General features: G+C 36.6%; 1 protein-coding gene across 2 annotated transcripts in view; it reads right to left on the reverse strand.

The window, feature by feature from the left end:
- Positions 1-25,378, reverse strand: part of LNPEP (leucyl and cystinyl aminopeptidase) — a 54,872-nt gene that overhangs the window by 22,478 nt on the left and 7,016 nt on the right. The window contains exons 2-6 of one of the 2 annotated variants that reach the window (XM_032096270.1): positions 11,649-11,755; positions 8,790-9,630; positions 6,287-6,425; positions 3,479-3,610; positions 653-773 (exon numbers count right to left, since the gene is read on the reverse strand). In XM_032096270.1, coding sequence (XP_031952161.1) covers positions 653-773; positions 3,479-3,610; positions 6,287-6,425; positions 8,790-9,607 — 1,210 coding nt within the window. In that variant the 5' untranslated portion in view covers positions 9,608-9,630; positions 11,649-11,755. The remainder of the gene's footprint in view (positions 1-652; positions 774-3,478; positions 3,611-6,286; positions 6,426-8,789; positions 9,631-11,648; positions 11,756-25,378) is intronic. The other variant, XM_032096269.1, reaches the window with a different exon arrangement.

Genomic DNA, 25,378 nt, shown 5'->3' on the forward strand with positions numbered 1-25,378 from the left:
CTTTGAAAATAGCTAGTTAAAGCAATCCTGTCTTTCAAGCCTACCTATTATATTACATAATCACTAAAAAATTCTTAATTTAAACTCTGTGGTATGGACATACATTCAAATCTCACATACAGAAGCCCCACAGATTTATAACCATGTTTCTCTAGCAGTACTATGACACAAACAACTTAAAGAGACCCTGCCTATAGATTCTGCATGAACAAAAGTAACATGGAAATGAGATGGCCTGAAATGGACACTACTGAAAAGTAGTGTCTTAGAAGAGACTGCATTTCACTATCTTTCCAGTCAAAGTAATGCATGCAAAGGAGTCAGGCTGCAGATTTTGCTGTTGTGAACATGATTCACAGACCGAGAATTTCCACATTACAAAGTTAAATGTACACAGAAGAATTTCTTTGGTGTTATTTATGTAAAAATATAAGCAATCTGGTTCCAAAAGCTCACAAAAACTTTCCAGCTTGGGACTCACTTAATACTTGCACTCAGCCAAACATGTAATTAGTTTTCAAAATTATTTAGTAATTTAATAATTGTAATAATACTTTTTTTAAAAATGAAAATTCCCATGCATTTTTCAGATCAGGGCTTCTTCTGGTGTTTTTTTTTTTTTTTTTTTTTTTTTAAGTCCTAAAGAACTTACCTAATTTTTCAAGAGGGTATTTCATTAGGAAGTATTTTTGGTAAAATTCCAGAAGCTTCACTGCTGTGTCTAGGGCATACCCAACTTGGTTTACATGCTGCGGTATGGCATGGACAGATACCTAGTCCAAACAGAGAAGAGAAAATATTTTGAAACTTATAGCTACAAAAGATTTAGAATTGCAGGAGAAGCTGGCAGGAGTTCTTGAAACAGGTAAGACACATTTTTGCAAGTACATACACAAATTACAAATAGCAGTAATGAAGCCTCTCATAAACAGCTGATTTTTCTTACTAGAGCTTATAAACTAGTCAAAACACAGGGACACTGGCCTGTGTGTATGCAAGAACAATTCAAGGCTGACAACTTTAAGGAGTCTGTTCAAGAAGGGTCAACGTGAGGAATTTAAAAATCCCTCATGAGTTATTAAGTGACCCTCCCTGCACAGCTCAACTGATCTTTAGGCTATGGTAGCATGTATGGTATGATGGCAGTAGTATAATCTGCAAGAAATTCTCTCTAAACATAGTAATTGGCGCAAAGCTCATCCCCATCTAAGGTATGGCCATGTTAGACACAATGTAAGAAGCATTTATAAAAATTGAGAGGTTACAATCTCCCTCTTTTCGCATTGAATTGTCTGTATCAAGAAAACAACTTCAATTAGGTTACAGGTAGATTCACATTTAGGACACCCTTTCCTACACAAACACAGAAATGCATGGAGAACCATTATCCAGTTCTATAAAAAAGAAGTCCCTCTTACTGTGCTTATAAATTAGTTAAACAAATGACATTTCAAACAGATGGAAAAGGGCACCTTTTAATTTTTGAGTTTGAATGAAGCACATATAAATAAGAATCTAGTCTAGAGTTCCTGGAGTACGAAAGTATTATTAGCTGCAAATTTTAAGCTCAAAAACAAAATATAAGAGCCTCCCAGGGTTGTCTGGTGTTGAGAAAAATTTCATTGGATTATGAACAAGAAGGAACTTTACTTCAGCTGTAAGTTATCTTAAAGCATTCATGACAATAAATTTATTCCGTGTGAAGCTCAAATTCTTTGAATCTCCCAGCCACAAACTGCTGGAAGCATTCTAAGTATGTATTTCCTGGGAAATGTATGCTTCCTTCTTACGGACTTCCTTGGCCTACTATACACTGCTGAGACTACCTTAGACCTACTAAAACTCTGGCCTTACTTGGTATTCTTATGCTTTCTCCCTTCAAGCTAGCAACTACTCTTAATAAGATTAAAATACTAATAAATTTAAACAAAAATAAATTGAAAATAAAAAATTAAAGAGGAGTAAGAACTATTTTATTAAGTTAAAAAGTTTTCTGCCTCAATGAACTGACTGTATGGTTTTACCAGAGTACAGTTCAAATACAGACCTGAACAGCAGCCACACGCCAAAAAAAAAAACGTGCAACAATCTGTTCTATTCAATCAGCTTTCATTAGAAATACTTGTCTAGATCAGAATTAAAGCCATGTAGTACCTTTACTTGTATATATTGGATTAAAGAGAGGGCTTCTCCTTCTACAGTGTTACTAGCACTATTCCCTCTGACTTTTTTTAGGTAGACACTTCTGACATTTCACCACAAAGGGGCAGTTTCTGCTAAAGAGTCATGAAAGTCATTTCTCATATGAAACTTCTGCACTTTCTAAAATAAGATTAAGGAGCATCTCCTAATATTACCATGTTTATTCTTTAGCTACTCTAACAACACACATTGTAGTGATGCCTTAGAATTTTAACTTTTATGTTTTTCATGTATTTGTAATTCTGCAATGCTTTAGTGTGTAACTCCAAAACTCCATATAGGGTCTTAGCTACTGTTATCCCATCTTGGTCAGTCAAAACAATCCCTCTCTAGGCCTGAAACTCAAGGATACCTTAAGGTCTCAGGCCCCGGGAAATGTAAACAAAAGGGGGGAGGGGGACGAACTTGGAGTAAATTACTTCATTACATGAAGCTGTAATTGGAGAATTAACCCCCAATATGCAAATGGACCAAACTTATAAAAGTATGAAAATTTGTAACCTGGTCATCCATTTTGGGTGTACCCCCTGAGGGCTTTGACTGCCCTAAGTGCACCTGAAGGTCCTTCACAATAAATATACCTGCTTTTATTCTATTAGTTTTGTCTAGCCTCTGTTTTTAGGTAGCCCCATCAAGGCATCAGTAGAAACAGGCCAATCCCTTGCAAAGGACAAAGCTCAAGCAGGACCAACTGTCTGAAGTTTGGAACCTTTGGAAAAACAAAAACTCCACAATTAAATAATTGTATTTAAGTGACTACATGCAGATTTAAAGTCAGCCTAAATTTGCTTTACTGTAGGGCCTGGGTTTGTTAGATATGTTATCTTTGCAGGTACAGAAAATTTTCGCGGCACTGCTTGAAACCATGTGTAGGTGTTCCTGGAAACTTGTCACGTTTCTTTACATCCTCAGAAGAACTCCTGGTTTGCATGACATTACTGTTCACAGATGAAGCAGTGAAAAGAAGAGTTGAAAGCTTCCAGCTCTGAAATCTCTTAGGAATTTTACATTTTGCAAATTTCCATTGTTAACAAGACCTGATGCAGAATCCCTTGCTGTAAAAGTATATTCAGTCCGGTATCAGCTGTGAACTCAGTCCAATTTATAGCATATGGCTTTTGTCCCCTACCTATGATGAGTATAATAAAACCAAGAAGATAAATAAATTTAAAAGAGACAGAGTTTGCTTGTTGGTTTGAGGATCTTTTTGTTTTGTTTAATAGCCTGGTTGGCTGGGGAAGAGTGAAGCACAACTTGAAGTGAAACAAACACATACCAGAGTCCCATTAGTTTCCCTGCTAATGTTTTTCAAGTCTGCAACAACAAAAGCTACTAGATATGTGCTCATCTTCAAACTGACAAAAAACTCATCCTGAACAACTCCATTCGTCACAGGCATGGTGGCTTTCTGCAGGGGAAATGAAATATTATTAATACAGACAGAAGAACACTAAGACATAAGATAAATCAATGTTAAAGGATTATTTCATGCTAGGAACAGTTTATAGGCAAGCTTACATAATATCTTTATATTTTTGTTGTATTTCAGTGGGATTGATGATAATTACAACAATGTAACAAACTTAACAAGACACAAAACATTTACGCTTATATACACAAAAATTATTTGTCAAGTTTTATTATGTAGTATTACCAAACAATTACGCTGTTTGAGAAACCAATCTAATTTGGTTTGCATTTGAAGTCCCAGTATAATCCAAAGTCAACATATTCATTAGCATTAATTCAGGGGAGCATTAGGCTAGACCAGAGACACAGTTCAGCATATTCTTCTAAAAATACTGTTATTACGTGAGTTAAATATTTGTCTCTTCCCATAAGTCTCAGCAAAACTAAGTAACCAGACATACATACTATTTTAAAACAGAACAAAATATTCCTCAGATGCACTTTTACAAATCAAGAGAGAATGCATTTTAAAAACTCAGGAAAACCTAAGGTCTCTCAGTAACTTCAAAGCAAAAACATGCCCAACTTAAACACACACTGGCAACAGTAACTGTCTGCCCAGTCTTCTGAGCACACAGTAAGATACCATACAGAAGTAAGATACCGTGCTGTATCTCAACTTACTTTTTGTGCAGTTTTCTTTAATACTAGTCCTAGAAAAGCATGCTATATGCCTTGAAGTACTTTTCTATGTATTCTTTTACTTGCATAAAATACAAAAAGAATAAAGCAAAATGTTTAAAACCACTGTAATGCAGAATACTAAAGGTTTGGAGACAGAGATGGCAGTTCATAAATTCTGAAACTTCATATATGATTTTGTTTTTGGAACCCACAAACATTTAAGAACCAGCAACAATAACCTTAGTTTTAGACAAGATCATTTGAAATGAAACAATGTTTTCACATTTAACTGTCACCAAAAATTTATCTGTCAGCCTCAAAGAGAAATGGATTTTTAAACCTGAAGATATAACCAATATAATCATTTAACCTGACCATTGTATGTGAGCAGAATGCCATCTTTGAATTCCTCCACTGCATTAATAGATTTCTGCCTTTATTACAGTTTTGGTGTCATAAGGCAGTGACAGTCTACTTAAGAAAATCTGCTGCAGATAAACTGGCTCAAAAATCAGTTCTCTTCATTAAAAAAAAACCAACAAAACCCAGAACAAACAAAACCACAAAAGGCAGCTCCACAAGCCCAAAATACACAGTTCATTTCTAGCCTTAATCCATGTCAGATACTATATATTGCCAAGTTAGTGATGTACATGCCAGCTGACAAGGCCTACTTCTGAGATCTCTTGCTCATGTAGGTATAGGTGATTATTTCAGCAATGTCTGCTGCACACATCACAAAATATTCTGAGTTAGAAGGAACCTACAAGTATCATGGAGTCCAAGTCCAAGCGAATGGCCCATATGGGGCGCTAACCCACAACTTTGGCATTATTAGTACCCTACTGTCACCAACAGCTAATTGTCGGTGTATGCAGCAGTGCTAAACCATCATTTACATTCTGTACATGAAGAACTATGGAAGCTGTTGAAAGATGCCTTAGCCACTTGTCCAGCTCCTAGCAGAGCAGAGTGAGTGAGCATCCTTTCTTGTTTATATAAAATAGAAGAGTGGTTCACCAGAGTCTGTTTCTTCTTGTAATTGTTAAGAATCACTACGAATCCAGGAATACAAATGTTAATACACAGTGAAAAAGATACTATTTCATAAGGTTGCAATTACTAGCTTGGTTTTCAAAAACAAGGTATCTGCATCAGCACCTGAACTTCAGACAACTTTCTGGAACCTAAGCTGCACAGCGTTCATAAATGTACCAGCAACACCAAAGGTGTAATATTCTCATTACTGATTAGACCAATGTCAGTATTGAGTTTCTGCTGGGTAATAAATAGCATTGAGGTTTTGATGAGAGAATATCTAGTTCTGACACAGACTAGGTAATGTTAGTCTTGCTAAATGCATTAGGCTTCCATAAAGGTTTGTCCAAAGGCATAACAGCATAAAACATCACCAGAAAATTCAGATATGCTCTTACAAGATTCTGTCTGAAAATTCTAGCTGAAGGAATTTCAGATCCCTCATTCACATTCTGGCGCTGACTCTGTCTGTATTCATACCCTACTTCCCCTCATTTAGGGACAGAAGCACATCCTTCAAGATCAGGTGTATCTTTCACATAGACTGGTGCTAGTTACACAATCAGCTGCTAAAGGTTCTCCAGTACTCTGCACATGTGCAGTAGAAGCAAACAGAGAAAACTCAAAAGCAAATCTCAAGGGCTGTTGAGACCAATGTCACCAACAACAAAACTTCTGCAAAATAACAGTTCATTTAATTTCAACACGAATCCTTCAGTCATTCAATTGTCAGTAACATCCTTCACTGTGCAATACACTGAACAGGTGTTCTCTCTACCAAGTTCAAGTCTTTGAGAACAGAACAGTTGTTTTATTATAAAGTCATATAGTTTATAGCTTATCCACTCAGGTAAATCCCCTGGACATTAATGCAATAAAAACACAATCCAAAACACTGAAACAGATTACCTAGGCAGCAGCTCTACTAAAATTCCCCTACAAAAGTAGGTACCTTTGGCATATTTGACAGAGCGGAAAGTTTCTCATCTCTCTTGATCTTGATTAAAAAAGTAGCTTTAAATGATGGTTCATCAAAGCATGGAAAAGCAGACCTTGCTGCCAGAGGTTCAAACTGAGTTGCTGCAAACCACCTAATGGGAAGAGTGGAGAAGAGCAAAGCAAGAATATTAAAAGCATAAATGTCAGTTTATTTATGATAGAACAGTCACTTCCTTCCCAAAACTTCTAAGAGCTTGTTATGGGAACAGCTTTTTGAATAGTAGATGACAAGGCTGGACCAGCCAGAATAAATGTTGCATTAACAATTTTTTTCTTTAAAGCTGAAAAACCTACTTATTTGAGGAGTAATCTTCTTGGCTATTTTTTGCTTTCTGAACAAAGAAGAATGCACTTAGAATAACACAATTACAAAGCAACCACCAAAATATAAGCCAGCCTGTTTCCAGAGAGAGGGAACAAAAAGAAGATTGAAAAATTAAGTTAGTGAGCATGCCTGCTAAATAAGAGTTTGGAAACATCTGCAGAAGACAGGACTGCAAGGAAGGTTTTTCATCTAATTGCCAGGCTATTTCCTGCAGATGCTCCCACAGTTCAGCTAACTGTATGCCTGCTCCCTGTGCTGGCTAGTAGATGGATTCTGTCCAAGTTCATGTACTGTCTTGTCTCTAATCCAACAGCTATTCATATCACAAGAAGACTTCTCAGGAGTCTACGTTCCTTCCCCACTATTTTTATACTAACTAGCTGTGGCATTTACAGCTTTTGGTGGAGAGCATCTCTGACTTTTGCACCCACAAGACAACACAGAGTACAACAAGTTTATTAATTGAAGTATTTACTGAAGCTAAACAGAGAAGATGCTCCACATTGCTTTTTTATCTTGCTGGGTTTTTTTAACATACTGCCAAGCTACCTGCAAGTGTTTGGGGGGTTTGTTTGTTTTGCATCGTCATTCCAACTGTATTTTTGGATATACAGCTTTTATGAGAAGGCACACTGCTGACAATTCATAAGATTAAACTGCATGCCTGCTTTCAATTTCTTACTCTTTTCTTCCTCCTGACAAATTAATACAGTTTCACCCCACGATTGTGCAGAAGAAAAACAAAGAATAAAGAACCATTCTGCATAAAAATATAAATAAGGTCCAATTTATTTCTTTATTTTGCTTTTGGCAACAAGTTAAGCGAGTTATTTTGCGAGTTGGTAATTTTTGTATTTTTGTGACAATATAAAAATATTCAAAAGAAAGTAAAACTAAACTAAATATATTTTCTTGCAAAATCAGCTTGATAGTTTGAGTTTTATACAGAAAATACAGTAACGGCAGAGATTATCAGAGCAGTCTACACTTGTAAAACTACAGACAACAGGCACACAGAGACAATGCACCTGCAAAAAGAAGACGCGGGCAAGACAATGGAAATTACGGTATCACTGAAGAGTTATCTGAAAAGGGTTTACTGAAAAACATGCAAGTTTAAACATGTGCTACATCCTGTTCCTGAACAAAAGCAGTTAGCACTGGACTGAAGGGGGACAAAAATTCAAAAAATTACTCACAGATTGTATTTTTTCTCTGTGAGCAATTATGTGTTCTCTTTCTACTACAGTAAATACAAAAAGAAAAGAAAACTGCAGCTACATCAAAATATGAAAAAACCCACTGAGTTTCAATCATTTAAGTGATTTTTGCCTTCTACACTTACTGGAATCTTACACCCACTTACTTCATGGGAATGAAAAGTCTTTAATGTTTGCAGTAAGTTGCTTAGCTGACCTGCACAGCTTTTCCTGTCTCTTGTTTATCGCACCACGCTGTTTCTAGAAGACCTGCATGGACAGTTACTTGCCCACAAAGGCATGAACACTCTTAAGCATGTGACCAGCATAAGGCCCATTTGGGGGGGGGGGGAGCAATTTTTAACAATCTTCCTGACGAAAAGCACTAATTTACTTTTTATAAAAATGAGTGCGATGTTTCCCTTTTCTCCAGTCACCTGAGACTTTGCCTGACTGCCATGACTTTTTCATATATGATCAAGAGTGGCTTGGCAACAACCTCTCCCAGGTCCCTTAGGATTGTGTGATGCATCCCTTTGGGCCCCATCGGGTTCCTCTGGTGGTCTTGAACCCGACCTCTTCATGTGATGACAGGACTTTGTTTCTTCAGTCCCTGTCTTGAGACTCAAGGGCTCAAGAAATGTGGGAAGAATTTCCAAAGAGAGAAACATAAACAAGTCAAAAAAGCCACCCTACAACTACCTACAACCACCACACTGCAGTACATTTCACTGTAGGAGAGGCTGCCCTGACTTAAGGAACTCATCCATGAAAGAAACTTCTCAGGTAGATTAATCAAGAGATTAAAGACTGACTTTCTCAACAATAATAAGTTGGATAAAATGTCCAATAAAAAAAGCAACCTCTTAACCTCTGTTATTAAAGCACAATCCAGAAGTGACAGAACAGAGAAGCTGTATTACAGGGCATACCTTTGCTGAGAGTTCTCATCCTTGTAAGAAATTTTGTAAAAGCCATAGTAGGTGTCTGATAAATTAGATGAATATTCCATATTGACAGTATAATTCTGTCCTGCAAGGAGAGCCTCCGGAGCCATGAGTGCAATCTGGTCATGCAATGGATATTCCAGGAATTCAACTGGCTCTGCTTGATGCCCTTGTGCTGAAGTAATTGTTGCCTTGGTGATATTAAGTCCTGAGCTGTGAAGTACAATCTTCTGAGTAACATGGAGGATGTTGACCACTATTTTTACAGAGCCTGAAAATTTCAGAGTAGTTAGGTTTGGCTGCAAGACAAGATCATAGTGCAGTGGTATAACATCAGGAGGAAGTCTCATTTTTGCCCATGGAAATACTTTTCCATTGGTTGCCAAAGGGTATATTAGTTCCATTGTATGATTTTTTTTATGGCAGCCTTCTTTGGTAAAGGTACATTTGGGAAGAAGATAAAGCACTACTATTAATGAAAATGCAATCACAAAAACAACTGTGCAAACCACCATGGTCCTCGTAGAGGGCACTGAGCATGATCCATTTGGATTTTGCCTATATACAGACATGTTATTCTGCACACCCGAGCTTCTGTTCATGAAGGACATCCCCAACAACTTTGCTGATGACTCATAATCCTCTTCATCATCGTCCATTTCATGCTCTCCAAGGCCACGCACCAAGAGGCGGGAGCTTCTTGGTTCATATTCCACTTCATCAGGCTCCAGTGGATGTAAACAAGGCTCTTTGGCCAAGTCAACCACATCAGGCTCCTCTTCAAACATACTGTTTTCAATCATATTCCTGGGCAACTGAATTCGATCTGAAAAAGAAATTACCATATATTACATGATAAACAAAAGGCTTGAGTGTGATACCTCAAAGATATATTACTGAATTACAGAATGGGAAACACCTTTGCAGTATATACCGTCAAGACCTCTTCCATTTTGTCTCCTAAGTTTGCTTCCAGGAAATATTTCTATGCTTTTCTGCCAACCACAATTTTGTTTCCCTTGTGCGTAAGCACAAGCACCTTACACCGTAACTGGAGGTCACCTATACCACTGCATCGTTCTCCCAGCCCACTGATGTCACTGGCTTGGTTGCATTTCCTCTACTCCAGTAAACTATATTTGTACTCAACTAAATTATTTAAGTTGGATTATGTCGCACAATAAAGCACAACAGCCAGTACATTTCTAAAGGTGTTTCAAATATGCTGCTTGTTAAGTTCTTCAGCACGGGAGAAAATCTGCCAATGTGATGGCAGCCACACAAAAAAAATATCCATTTGACATTTTTAAACTTCATTTTTCACAAACATTGCAAAAAAGATAAAAATATTTCTCACATAAAAATAGCAGTATAAAAATTATAGTTCCAATTGACATTTAAGATCTAGCTCATACAATCCTTGAAACAATCCATGCATCTAAGAAGTCAAATCAGTGCCAATCAGACTGTTTGTGTCCATAAAACTTGTCCTTAATAGATAATGGATCAGGGAATATAAATGATGAATTGAAATTCATACCAAATTTTAAAATCACATTTTTATAGCATGCAGTTATATTTTAATGGTCATATCTGTCATTGTTTATGTAAGAGGTTATCTTTTAGCTAATTAGTCTCCCGTCACAGGTTCTATCTAAGGGACTAGACAATACTTTTGCCCAACTGCAAGGCTTCAGAAATGAACCTTATCTCTTTCAGACATGAATGTCTACTGTCAACTGAACAGTATTCACATCACACTTCTATCTTCCACATTCTGTTTCCAGAATGAGAAAGCTGAATTCTTCTCTAGATGTAAACTTACTGTAAAGTAGGCTTACTTTTATTAATTTCTGACAAGAATGTACATTTTTCCAATATATAGACATCCCAGAATATGACTGTTCCTCTAATGTATTATTTATTTCATTTTTCATTTTATTTAAGTCAAGTATCTATATGGCTGAAAATCTCAAAAGTGAAAATAAAACATCTTAAAGAAAAGATGGCAAGAATATTTTCAAACCAGATATACTAAGTTCCTCAACATTCATTCTAGATGTATCCAGAATTCCTGTTTCACGGCCAAAAACTCAGAAAAACTGGAGTGTCAGTAGCTATAGCAATGAAAAGGCCTTAAAATAAGGTAAAAAGGAAATAAAAAATCCTTCCCCAAAAAATGCAATACAAGAAAGGTGCGGTAGTCAACCTGAACAAGAGATACAGAGATGTATGAAAGCAGGGAGTTTCCTGAAATTTGTATCTACTTGTTCTAACTAGGAATAGGAACAGAGGATCACAAGATATCTGAGGCTGAAAGGGACTTCAGGAGGTCATCTGCTTCAACCTCTAGGCAAAAGCAGTTTCCAGAATTTTCTGTTCTTATGACATTTCCCAGTACATTGCTCATGTGCCAGCCTTCAGGCTGCGGTTGCAGCTCAGTGCTCTAGCACTATGGTCTCTACACTGGAGCATGTGCCAGACTGGAGGCCACACAGAACAGAGAGGACAGAAAGCTAAGTTACAAGTGAAAACACACAGACAAACTAGAGGAGGAAAAAACGTGGGAAGAATGCATTGTGCAGCAGAAGCTGTTTTACAATTCCTCCACCCAAGAACAGTTTATCAAGAACTCACTATGCTACTTCTAACAGAAGTTCTTGATTACTCCCCTCAGCTGGCTGCTTTTGAAATCTGCTGACTAGCTTCAATCAAATTTGAAAACAGACTCAAGACCAAATTTCTTCAAGTCCCAATGTAACCCCACCCCAAAACAACCAGCTGCTGGTGGAAGACACCCAAATCCATATCTGCTATGTAGAAAAGGCAGGTATTAAGACTCACATCTTAACCGCTCCAAAAGGTAGCAGTCAATCAGTACACAGCTCCAACCCCAGCCATGGCATGTGCAGCTGCATGGCCAGCAAAAGAGGTAGAAGACAGGGGAGGCACTGCAGAGGGAAGGAGGAGAAAGATAAAGAGCATAAATCTAGTAGAATGTAGGTTTCATCAGCTCCGATGCTTAGAGAACATTTTTTTTTGGAGAGCTTATTCTCTAATAAGTTTCTTCTAAAGACAATATTTTCACAGTTGCATGCAGGTACTAACAACTTTTTCAGCCAAAAAGAATTATACTAAAGAATCTCAAACTGAAACTAAGACAGAACTGTTAAATTAGAAGTTAGCTTCAAGACAATTCACAGTTTTAATACCTAGAGACATATATTTCTAGGCAGACAACCATTATAGCCAATTTCTACAGAAATATTTGCACAAATTGGAAATAATAAAAATCTGTAAGATCAAAATTTTACTGCATATCAGAAACATCACCAGACTACTACTCTCCACTGGAAAGAACATAGACCAAGTATCAAAAGGTTACTAGAGCTATTTATGCTGACACAGAAGTCTTTTTATCATTTTCTTTATTCACAGAATACATTTTTTGGAGATGAACCATGGCAAATTTGTTTAAAACTTTAACACTGAGATAAACTCTGACCTCTTTGCTTCCAGTTGGTTGACTGGAATTGGTAACATGATAGCATGAGTGAATTGAACTTTTATGACATTTCAATTTTAACCCATGGGCTGTTACAATATGAGCTAAACAGCCACATGAAGAGGAAAAAGCAGTATTCTTAAACTGAAACATGCCACAAGGAGTAAGGAGCAGCCTGAGGAGCATGATTGCAAGCATCACATTTCACTGTCATCTCTCATACCATGTATGGCCAAGCAGCAAACATTCCCATTTAAAAACATAAACAAAGCATATTAATTCAGATTCCAAATATAAGAGAGGACAAATTAGTATAACTGCAAGAGTAGGAAAATTTACCTGTAAAGAAGCTACATGGTTCCAGTGAACTACCACTGTCATGCCAGAGGTTGCAGGTGCACTGGAGACATTTGTGGTCACACCAGTTCACAGTTACGAAAGTACTGATCTGAGCTGCTAAAATGCGCTTCAAAAGCTATCTGCCATCAAGCATGGCAATTTCAATCTAAATCTTTACTAAACATAAGTTTAGTGTGAGAGTAAAAAAGGAGGTAAAAGAAAAAAGTGTCTTGGAGGTGAATCCTGTTGCTCTCTAAATAGCACTAACAAAATGATGCTAAAAGCTTGAAGATTAAAGGTTAAGCTTTCAGCTACATCAGCCAAAAGCTTAAACAGAGCCAAATAAAAGTGATTTTACACAATTCTTCTACAAATTTTTATTCTGAGAACAAGAGATTTTCAGCATCTTCCCCAATACATGATCTATTATCACATCTAGTGGTGAATAATGTGAATACTCACAGTTAGAAACAATACTGAGAAAAGAGGTGAAGTTAACTACTAAGTGGTCGACAAATCCAGAAAACCAATCTTCCTCATACTGAAAAACTGAAGGAAGGCAGACATTTTCTCAAAATTGATGGTTCTGAAAGTTTCTTTAGAGCTGCCTCCTGCAGCACAGATGCCCAAAAACCCATTGCAAGATATCTCCTCATTACAATATTCAGGGATCGTAACAAGCTGGGTCTGTTCTTTTCTGTGAGGAGGACAGAATGCTTAGACATGAACTTCAAACGCAGTTTGTACCAAGCCAACAGTACAACAAGCTTGCTATGTGTACTGCAGTCTTTGATAATGTGATCCCATAGGCGTACCTAGCTGGTAGAAAGTGGCATGACTAACACAAAGGCAAGCGATTAATTAGCCACACAGCTTGTTCCTATAAAACATACATTTTTCACTTCTACACCCTTTCACAAATTAGTCTTTAAACTTACAAAGCAACTTTACCACAATACTCAAGTTCAGTATGAAACATAATCCTACAGGAACAATCAGGTGTTGGAGTAAAACAGTCCAGCATTTGCTCCAAGTACTTATTTTGTCTAAAGAGGTCCAATCTCATTACAGAGGAGAATGTAAGCTCTTCCCTGAAGTTTAACAAGCAACACAACTTACTGAATCTTAGTGTGTCCAACAACAAAGTATCTCATCATGTTTGGTTTTTGGAATCTGTTATAAATACTCCATAGAATAACATAAAAAAAAAAATCCATTATACTTCAGAGGCAATATTTTCCTGTAATGCTATTGATACCTCTTTTTACTTCTAGAAGCATGTACTTTTCCCTTGCAAAACAAAATCAGTAGTCTCTTGTCTATTGGGATTCATGTCTGGGTATTCTACCTCAGAACAGAAATCTCAACATTCAAAATTCTTATATGAATCTAAATGACTCATTACTTGAGTTCATTCCATTTTAAAACATATGCAGGAAATGCTCAAAGGCGTTTTATTTTTCAATTTCTCAATTCCAATTAAGAGGCTAAAACTAAAAAACCTAAAAATCCTGTTCAATCCTATTCAATTCAGACAGACTGTTGCCACTTGTGGAGACTGAAGTTCAGCACAATATGATCTTTAAATAATGAGTAGATATCATACAATATTTTAACAGAAAAAAATGTTAGAGGAATTACAGTAACAACTGACAAGTTGTAGCAACCAAACTCCAGACTGCAAATAAGTGAGAAACTTTCTGTAACCCTGGAATAACCTAGGAGCAAAACAACTACTGGGTAGCATCTACTGGAAGTAGCAAAACCCAAGGCCAGACCAAACCGCCCTGTGTAAAGGGGCATAAAGTGTGCCAACCAACTGGAATAAAAACTGATACCCACTGAATGTAAACTACTTCAGTTGCATATAAATAATGGGAGAGAAGGTGCAGAGTTAACTACTGCCCAAAACCAGACATCTGTGCCTGGTGAGTCCAGAAAGAACACAGAAAAATGGTGAGCCAAGTACTTGTTCTGCTACTGAGCAACTCACTGATACTACGTCAAAAAATAATTTTGTTCAATGATTTCAGGAATAGATATTTAACAATGCCATTAGCTATTAAGAGCCATAATACTGTTTTTCATACCTAGCTTTTACATCCAAATTTGAAAGCACCAGCCATTTTTTTGGCAGAAGCAGCTGCTAACAAAACAGCAAATTCCATAGACAAACCACATAAACTTGCTCCTATTGAAAGCCTGGTTGCTTTTGCTAAGGCCATCCAGCAGGGCAAAAATCAACTCTGAGGTGGATTTTTTCCCTTTAAACCTATTTTTTATCTTCATGTACTTGTCTAAATGCTGCCTCAGCTAGAAATAGCAGTTAAACTCTTGCAAGATTTCAGCACAGACAGTAAGATCAGACTATGTGATTCCTAATACATGAATGAGCTTTCTACCAGGATGGTGAGTTTGAGGAAAAGATGCTATTGGGCACAAATACTGTGCCACACAGTCTAAAACCGAAAGAACAAAGGCTCCACTATTACTTAAGAATCGGAAAATTAGCTCTACACTGTTAACATTTAGCAAACAGCATAAAGTTCCCTGTTTCCAGGACGCTGAGGAGTTATTTGAAGCACTTATGAGCATTTGCAAATATTTTGTGTATGGCAGGTAAGCACGCTCCAAGCAGAGAGATGCATGCTTGTATGCATGTGTAACTCAACTGTAAAAATAGTAAGACTGGTTAGAGTACATGGAACCTGATCTTCTCTCCTTTATTTGGTCTTTGGGACTAGTAGTAAAGGAAAGGAATGTGCTAGTGAAGACTAAAGCAGATCACTGATACACAGCCATGGATACAAAACTGTACAAATGCTGCTGCTCTTTAAGTTATTTAATCCTTGTCAGTAACTAACACTATGTCACATGGAAAAGCCAACAAAGGAATTCTGCAGAAATAATGACACATATGAAGCCACTGCCCTCTCGTATCAAGAACACTGAATTCAGTATAACCATTCCCCAGAAAAGGAAGAAAACACAAAGCTTGTAAATTAGATATCAAAAAAAAGTTTCCACTGAAACTTAAAATTTATATTTTGCTTAGTGAAATAATAATTTATCATTGTATGTGGAAAAAAGAATTAGAAACACTCCATAAATTAAAAAGCATCTATTAGCCATCACAAACGTATTAAAGTTTTCTTCTGTGCAGCTAACATGCAGACATGGCTCTAGAAAGTTTGCAAATAATAGATGTACCTGCTATAAAACCTGCTCTTTTAGGGAAAAGAGGAACATGTTACTCACAGTACAGTACTCATCTATATTTATAAGAGAGGAAACAAAAAATATACCTACTTAGTGAAATTTCTCACACATCTTATGTCTTCAGTCATCCCAAGCTGGTGACCAGAACAAGAAGAAATATGAGACCCAATTAAAACCAGATGTACTTGCATTGTACAGTTTGCATGCAAGAAGGAACAAAACAAGTTACAAGAAAACAGCATTAGGAAAATTCAGCAAGTTTTCAGAAATGGTATGTGTTTCTATTACTAGCTTCTATTTAAATTTAAAATAACTCAAGATTTTAAATGCACAAACTACTAAGGCTGTCACTATGAAAAATAAACCTCAATGATCCTTTCTCTCCTAGAAAGGCTAGACTTGACTGTAGAAACAAAACTGATTTTTCACACTGAAGAGTCATCTAAAATGTGTACAACATCTGAGGCACTAAGGATTTGGAAACACTAATAAAGATTTACACTTTTCCTCCTGAACTGTCTGATGTAAATCTGCATCTTCAACCTCAAACAGGAGAAGGGTAGAGACAGAGAAATGTTAAATATACCAAATCTCTCTGAATTGCTCTATCTAAAATTTCAGAAGTGTTACTATAGAAAAGCAACATAGCATATAGTGTTCAATCACCTTTTCAAAGTTTGGGGGTTTTTTAAATTAAATTCAGCACAGGCCCAGCTTCCACATTTAACTAATAAAAGGCATAAATCTATTTATTTATGCCAAGTTACTTAGTATAAATGTAATTTTAACAGAATTGTAAAAATTAAAACTGTATACTTGGGCTCTGCTCTTACTAATGGCAGTTTACCAATTCTACTTAACAGGAAGCAGCAGATCAATCACCCCAATTTTGAATTGCCAAACATTAATGTTCTTATAGAAGACAGAAGGGAACATTCACTCTTATTTGTGTACCTCATGCTGGACTCATTGCTTGAGACTTGCTCCAAATCTTAGATCCTGTTCTCACCCCAAACTACTGTCCTGGTTGTTGTTTCTACATTGTCTGAGAGACAGAGATGGGCAGCCCAAAGGGGAGTGCCAAAACAGATTGACTGTCACAAATGCTGAAACTGACATACAGAGGCATTTTGAAGATAATTTTGATTCCAAATACTACAACGGGAATTCAAAAGGTGAGAAATATTTCAGAAAGTGCAATCATTTCCTCAATGGAGACTAAAAATCACTGGTTCCATACACCACTAATTACGGGGTTTTATTACCGCAAATCAGCATTAGAGTTTAAATCAACAGAAATAACATCCAGTGATATAGATAAAGTACAACTGTTTATCAGGTTTTTTTTTCAACAGATGAGGAATAAATGGCTGGCAAAGAAGAGGTTTAAGTGACAACTAAATATCTGAATTGGTAGAATTTGAAAATGCACACTTAAAACATGCATTGTTAGCATTTTCTTAGATATAAACTTGATATTTTTCTAAACCTAAAGATGAAATAAGGCTGGAAACTTTAGCTAATGCTATTTATGAATTGCATAACCTAATATGACAGAAATGAGTTTCAAAAATCCAGCAGAGAAGGAAGCCACATTCTACCCTACTTAACCAGTTCAGCAAATGAAATGAGAAAAGACAAAGATCAAGGAACAGAAGTGACAACTTAGAAAACTGAAAATATTTTATATCAATAGTTTCATGGAAGATTAATATTTTAAGAATAAAACCCTCTAAAGATTATTAAGGCAATAGGGTTTTTTATTTTCCAAAATCCCACTTCCCTATTTACTTAGGCATTCAAATCCATATATATCTATTATGTCCGATTTATATGCTGTATTGTAAGATATTTGGCACAGGATTTGAACACATAAATGACATTATCTCATCAATAGGCGACATCTAATTTTTTCCCCCCAAATTCTCAAAGAATACAAATAATCAGCAATGATTGATCTGTGGCAGTATATGCCAGTAAATGCTCAGTCTACAAGTAAGTGCTTAAGAGAAAAAAAACTCCTGCTATCAAAAGCCTTCTGTTACGTTTGGATGCAGATTCAGAATTGCTTTCTGTGTTACTGCAATTTCAAAATCTACTGGTCAAATGAGAAATAACCTCAGTTCTGTAATAAGGCTTATGACAGGTTGCATGCTCAGGCAACAGAACAGAAATTATACAAGAGAGACTTAAATCAACTGGCTAAAAGCAACCTCACTGGTACTTAACCTTTAAACTGTAATTCACTGTTGATGCAGCATCAGCAGCTATAAAAGGAAAGCCAGGCTTTCAGACCACTGAGTATAAATATGAAGTCTAGATTTTTAAAGTCAGCTAAAGCAAACAGATAAACGAACAGACCCACTCATATGCAGAAGTGCTTGTCATCTTGATGTTCATGGACAGTCCCAACTATGGGTTGGAGTCTCTCAATCCACCTGAAAACTGAGTACATAGAAGCTCTACTACCTTTTGATATCTGAAAGGAGACCACCTCCAAAGTTACTTCTGAAGCAGAATTGCCTCCCATCTCTGCTCAATCAGAGAATTGAACAGAAGGAGTACAGTACTGACTGGACCTGGACCAGAGATACGCAAACAGTTCCTGTTGTCACAGACAACCAAAACAATTGATGGACAATCCAGACAGATTTTACATGCAATTCCATTCCCCCTGAAAAGTGAAAAAATATGAATCTGAAGCCATAACCCACAATCCTTTATACTGCCTTAGCACTATATTCTGTCTATTTCACTGATTACTTGCTACCTCAAGGAAAAAGTCTTCAGCATACAAAAGGAAAAAAAGGGTGCAGTGAAAAATAAACACTCAGTAGCATCAGCAATGCTACAGACAGTCTTGGAAAGTTTCTGTAGTTTATTTGCTAGCAATATTCCACGCTCAGCATGCAATTATTCCCAGAACTGCAGGTTCCCTGCTACTACCTAGCAACCATTCTTTAATGATTAGATTTGCCTTTTGTATGAACTGTTAAGTGCTGTTGTCTAGTGTCTTACTTTTCCTTGATGAATTTTGTACATTAGGATAGTCAAAATCAGCACACAGTGGTTGCTGTAGATCGCATTATTAAAAAAAAAAAAAAAAAAAAGGAATAAAATAATTGAAAATGAGAAAAAAATAAAAGGCAGATATTTTATATATTTAGCAGAAAATGGTAGTAACAGTTCATCAGACCTGTGCCTATAAACAGTTAGGAGAATTGCTACATGATTTCATCTGAGAGGTATTTACTTTTGAAAGAACTTAGTTTTAAATTCTTCATTCACTGCTTTCTGATAAGTTCTTCTAGACAGTCTGAGCAAGCAGCATTCTATAAATCTGTGCCCAAGAGTACAAAATTAAAAAAAAAAAAAAAAAATCACTTCTAATCTATTTAGGTCTGGGATAATTCCTCTAAAGATATTTGCTCTTATTTTAGCTGCATTTAGAATACATTGCTCCAAGGCAACCCTTGGCCTAAAGGTTTAATATGGCCTGTAGGTTAGGCTGCAGTGACAGTAGATCCCTTCAGTGACAGCTGTTGAGTCAGAAGAAGCACTCCAAGGTTTGAGCAAAAGTTAACTGAACACAAAAGGCTTCTAGTGGCTAAACAGGTCTTGAAGTTGTAGAGTAAGTACTACAAACTTGTCTTCACACAGGTGTCTACAGTTTGATTTCTGAAATTGCTGATACAGACAACAGAAAAATAAAATCAAAGGCTATGCTTAACAACAGCTGTCTAACGTTACCAGCTCCCCAAGACACAGGCTCTCTCCTCTTTTGTAAAACAGAGGTTTAAAAAAGATATAAAGGTGTTACTTGATAGTTCAGCAATGATTTTTTTCTGGGATGAATTACTTTGAATCTCAGCAGCCCAAGTGAAAACAGCATCTCATCTGTACACTCCTCTATGCAGCAGATACTTTGATGTCCTCAAATTTCTTCCAAAACAGTTGAGCAGTTTCTTGTGTTTGTGGATCCTTTTTTCCTGGCCCATAGAGCCACTTTTCCAAATTCATGATATGTAAAGTCCAACTAAGACCAACAAAAATACCCAAAAAATTATTTGTTACTGACATTTCCACTTCTCAGCTGTTCCACTTTTATAGCTGTTCAATTAAAACTTATGTGAAAATACTCAGGCCTTGTTCATAAAGACTTCTGCAGCTCAAATACATGAAATATGGGTAAAGAGTGGGTTATTTAAAAGAAAAAAGAAACAAGCAAACAGAAGTCTGAAATTACTTTGTTGCTGAAAAACAAAAGCCAGAATTCTGAGGCTTGACAGGCAACTTTGCCATTTGCATTTCCATATCTAGTTCTCAAAGAGTCTGAGTTACTGTATGGGCTTGGGGTCAAAATATCTGAACAAGTGTAACTTAAACATTCAGTTACTGTCGTGGGAATTCTTCTGGGAAAAAAATGATGAGCAGTGAACACTTCCTCTCCATAATGATTAAAACAAAGCAGAACTTTGGTTAAAGTCATTACCTCATGAACTCATGGAGCCACTGCTGAAAGTTCAAGATGAAGGAACTCAGGTCAGTATACAAATTGTCTTCTATCCAGAAATTTAATTTTTATTTAAATTCTTATTTTATTATTAAATCTGGCTTGGGATATTTCTTTCTTCTTTGCTCTATCAATGGGTAAATTAGTCTAAATCTAAGTGAGTTGAAATAACAAAAATTTAGAGCCAAAATGCTGAGTTAAGTTACTTAACTGTACGCCAGTTCACATACAAGATAGAGAATTCCCATTTTTACACTAAATTTCAATGGCACATTCTGTAGAAAAACAAAAAACACATCAAAACACAAAAACAAACCACAGTTAAGTAACACAGGAATTTTCCAAGTTACTTAGTTTCTCTCCAACTACCTGAAAGGAGGTTAGTGAGGTGGGTGTTGTTCTCTTCTCTCAGATAGAAGTGACAGAACAAGAGGAAATGGCCTCAAGTTTACCACGGGTGGTTTAGATTGGATATTAGGAAAAATTTCTTCACCTAAAGGGTTACCAAGATTTGGAACAGGCTGGCCAGGAGAGTGGTGGAGTCGTCATCCTTGGAGGTATTTAAGGACACGTGGATGCGGCACTGAGGAACATGGTTTAGTGGTGGACTTGCCAGCGTTCGATTAACGGTTGTGCTCGATGATCCTAAAGGTCTTTCCCAAACTAAATGATTCCATGATTCTATAAATAATTGCTTAGCAGGGGGACTTCTAATTATGTATAAATTACATAAATCTGACTGAATCAAGTAAATTGCACAATTCGTAGACCATCTCAATTTCTTTGCTGATGCCATACTGTATTCCTAGCTGTTAAAACTGGTAGAACATCACTCCGAACATCATTGGGCCCATTCTGCCATCTAACTCACCACTCCACCTAACAGAAAGATACATGACCCTCTCACCACATCCCACCATCCTTTCCCAGACACCTGTGTTCAAGATAATGCAGACACTGTTTTTTTCCCATCCTCTTTGTTCTTTTGCTCCCTTCAGAAAAACAGTTCTGGACATCCTGCTGCTGTTACCTAGCAGAAGATAAATGATTAAAAATGTAAGCAAGCTCTTCCTACTTCTCCTCTGAGCACTACATTCACTGACTCACTGTAGGACTGCATGCCTATTTCCAGAAGCAGCTAACATAGGAATTAGTGTAGTTCCTTATTCTGAAACCTTCACAAACTCTTAACTACCTCCTTCCTTACCTTGGTTTCCACACAAAGATATAGGAGTCACTTAGTTTTTCTAACTGCCAGCTCTCCCTGCTCTATCACTGTATGTCTTGTCTAGGCACAGCTTGAAAAGAAATGCCTCAAAATTTTGGAGGAAGCAATTAAAAAAACCCTTTTGAATTGGAAAAAAAATACTTAACTAACAAATATTAATTTTAGAAATTGCTTTGCTGTTCTTCTGAACTATCACCCAAGAGAAGTTATATCAGTTTTGTTGAATTTTGCTCATAGACAATTGATTTACAGCATAGTCAGTAAATAATCCCTGATGCCTCCTGCTTGCTCTTTGAGACACAGAAATTCACTTACAGAAAGAGTATAAGGCCACAGGCTCTTGATGATCACATGCAAAATGTCTGAGTATATTGGGAAACCTATGCAAAATCCTAACTAAAACCTCATGCTTTCGTGGGTCAGGCAAGCAGTGATGTTTCAGGTTCTATCCTCCCTCCCCCTGAGGAAAAGAAGTCTGAGGAGGAAAGTCAAACAAAACATTATATTTATTCAAAGTCTTCATGAAAGCAAATTACTCATCTTAAGGCATATCTGTACCCAGCATTTAACAGAAAAACTCTGTGAAGACAGGCTGCATGGATCCTATAGAAGACAAGCACAACTCCTTAAATTCAAGACATGCTCAAATTTGAGTTCACACATTTACAGACAAAAAAACCCCTGAAGATTTACTTATGAAATCTAATGTTTTAAAGATACTGTACTTTGTTAGTGGAACACTGTGTAAATAAAACGTAAGTAAAGAATAAAACAAGTAAAAATCTTCATATTTTCAAAACTCTGTGAAATTGCATATTGTAGAAGCAATGATTAATGTCACTGTACTAACACTTAAACATTGCATTACACTATTTCTTCTTGTGAGCAAGTATCAACAGATACAACACATCAGACATTAAAAATTACTGAATTGAAGAAAGCAGTGATTTTTTACAAGGCTGCCTTTTAATTTTATAATCTTTTCAGCATGCTCTAAAAACTTACTTGTTTATGATTCTTATTCCCTGTCCTATCAATTTAGCTCTTCTTTCTATAATGTGAATTAATTCCTGTACTATCATGCTCTGGGCTGTCTCCAACTCATCCAGAAAAAATTCTGTGTTCGGAGGGAATGAAGAAAAGCTTATCTTTTCCAATAAGCTTGTTCAGCAAACAAAGCCTCGGTCCACAAACATGTTAGTTATGCTAAGATTCTGACTAAAGATTTCCTTCTTCTCTACTATGTCTCCTTACTAATTCCATACATTATAAGTTCCTTCTGAGCAAGAAAATAATTCAATTCTACATAAAAAAAATATTTACTTTTAGTAAAGCAGGACAGTATACAACGTCATTCATGTAATTTCAAATCTGTATCTATCTGCAGTAAGAAAACAGTTATAACCTTTACTCAGCTAACAAAGACACAACAAGCCACTGGAATATCAAGGGAATCAGAAGTCCTACTGGAAAGCCCTTTGCCTTCATTTCACCGTGGTTTCACCTACCACTTTGGAACTGGGGCTTTTCTTTGCTTGTGCATACACAGCTTTTTAGTTTTTTAGTTTTCCCTATTACACTGTCTTTATCTCAACTCCTGACTTTTCCCCTTTTTTACCCTTCTAATTCTCTCCCCCATGCTGCTGCATGGAATTAAGCACGTGGCTACGTGGGGTGTAAATGCCCATCAGGGTTTACCCACAACAAGAACATTTAAGCAGATTTTTTACTTGCTGGTATAGTCAGCGTATAGGGTTAATATACAGCCACTTACAGGAAAGCACAAGTCTTTGCATTTCGGAACAAAAACTTTCATGCCTGCAGTTATTTTTAATGTGTTCAATCTTACTTTAAGAACCTTTCCAGGAGAACAACATTTCTGGGGGGAAAAAAAAAGGTTAGGCTGCTACAAGATAGATGTCACCATTTTTCTCTCTCAAATTATTTAATTCAGACAAAAAAATAGGAAATAATCCAATGGGAAAAAAAAAAACAAACCAGGAAGTAATAGGCAATATGAAGCATTGCTATGAGAATCTCAATCATCCATGGGATTTGCCTGCTTTTAGAGACAGAACAGAACCCATAGGTAGGCTAAGAGCATATTCTTCATTCCCATTATGCTGCAAGATTACATATGCATTGCATATTTTTAAAAGATCAAAACTGGATATATATATGCTTATATATACCTTCATATGCTGAATGCAACTTAGAAAAAAAAAGGCACACACAGACTCCAGTTAAACAAAACTTTTTTGTGTGTTGCTTTTTGTAGTGTCAACATCTACACGCAAACAGATATGATGACTACTTACAATTTTAATAAACACTCAAACCGAAAGGCAGACAGTACCTAATGTCTGCCCATGACCTGAAGCACATATGCCACTCTACAAGGGTTTGATTTCAAGATATAAATAACTGGTAGAGGTATACAAGAATCTGTATAGTTCAGCATATATCATGGCTTACACTGGACAGACAAAAAGTCTACAAAACAGATGCTGGTTTGGGAGAAAAAAACCAAAAAGCCCTTCTTTCTCAAGAAAAACCCTTAACTTGAAAATTAATACATTTTCCTGTATTGCAATGGAGGACAAATGTTGTTTTCCACTCCAAAATAAGCATGGGAACTCAAGTTCCAAACCTTACAAGTCACTTGCACCTCCAAGCTATGCTGCAAGGTTTACTTCTGCTGTTTACTTGTTTATGTGGCTTTTTAAATGAATGTGAGATAAATACTGCAATGACAAGCTTCTGCACACAGACTGGAGTAAAACCCTGCCAATTCACTGTATCATGGAAATTAAAAACAATATGTGATTTTGTATTTTAAGACACTCTCTTATCTGAAGTTGCCGTAAGAAACATGAGCGAGGAGTGTAATTCCAAGGAAGTCACTGTTTATTAGTCTTGGGTGCTTCTAAAAGGTTCTCTGAAAGCCTCTTCCTGATTTTTAAGCAAAGTACCATTGCATTTTCTTTGGCAGGACCTCAGGCTGAAGAACTACATGGATCACTTAGATTTCAGCATCTACCAGTTAAATTTATGCATAGATAGCCAGGATACTACCGAGACTTCTTTTCAAATCTTCACTTCCATGTTATCAACAAAAAGAAAATACCATAGAAGGGGAAAAAGTGAGTGGATCATTTACTGAATACTCCACCCATACAACTGGCAAAAAACTGTAACTGGTTTTTGTGATAATTATTTATCTGGAGCTAAGAGGAAATAAGGCTGACCAAACCACGGTTAGTCAGGATTTTGATACCCAACAGAGATATATCACATCCAATCACATTTAACCATATATTCAAGTTTAAATCTGGTACCAGTTAGGCTTCCTATTAGAAAAGGCAGGGGAAACGGAGGGAAGGAAAGAGGAAGTGGTTTTAAATGACACTTTGCTCTTTGGATACCACTGAGAAAGAAAATCTTCCTCAAGGTTGAGGCAGTGTTCAATCCTCAACCACTGGGTGAACAAAACAGGATAGGAAAGAAACGTCTGTCTTTAATTACAGAATACGGTTGTTTTAGTTTCCTGTTTCCAATCTTACCAAAGGTATGTTTTGTGTTTAAAATCATATAAAATGTTTAACCACAGGGGTCTAATGAAAAGGTCCTGAATCTTAGAGACACACAGGAACTTGTATCTCAAATTTCTTGAGCTACTCAACTCCCTTATTCAGAACTGCTGATATCCTCTTCACAACATCTGTCCATAAACTTCATGTCTGATAAATACCAGGCTCATCACAGCTGAG

This window comes from Corvus moneduloides, chromosome Z (assembly GCF_009650955.1).
Source record: "Corvus moneduloides isolate bCorMon1 chromosome Z, bCorMon1.pri, whole genome shotgun sequence".
Lineage (NCBI taxonomy): Eukaryota > Metazoa > Chordata > Aves > Passeriformes > Corvidae > Corvus > Corvus moneduloides.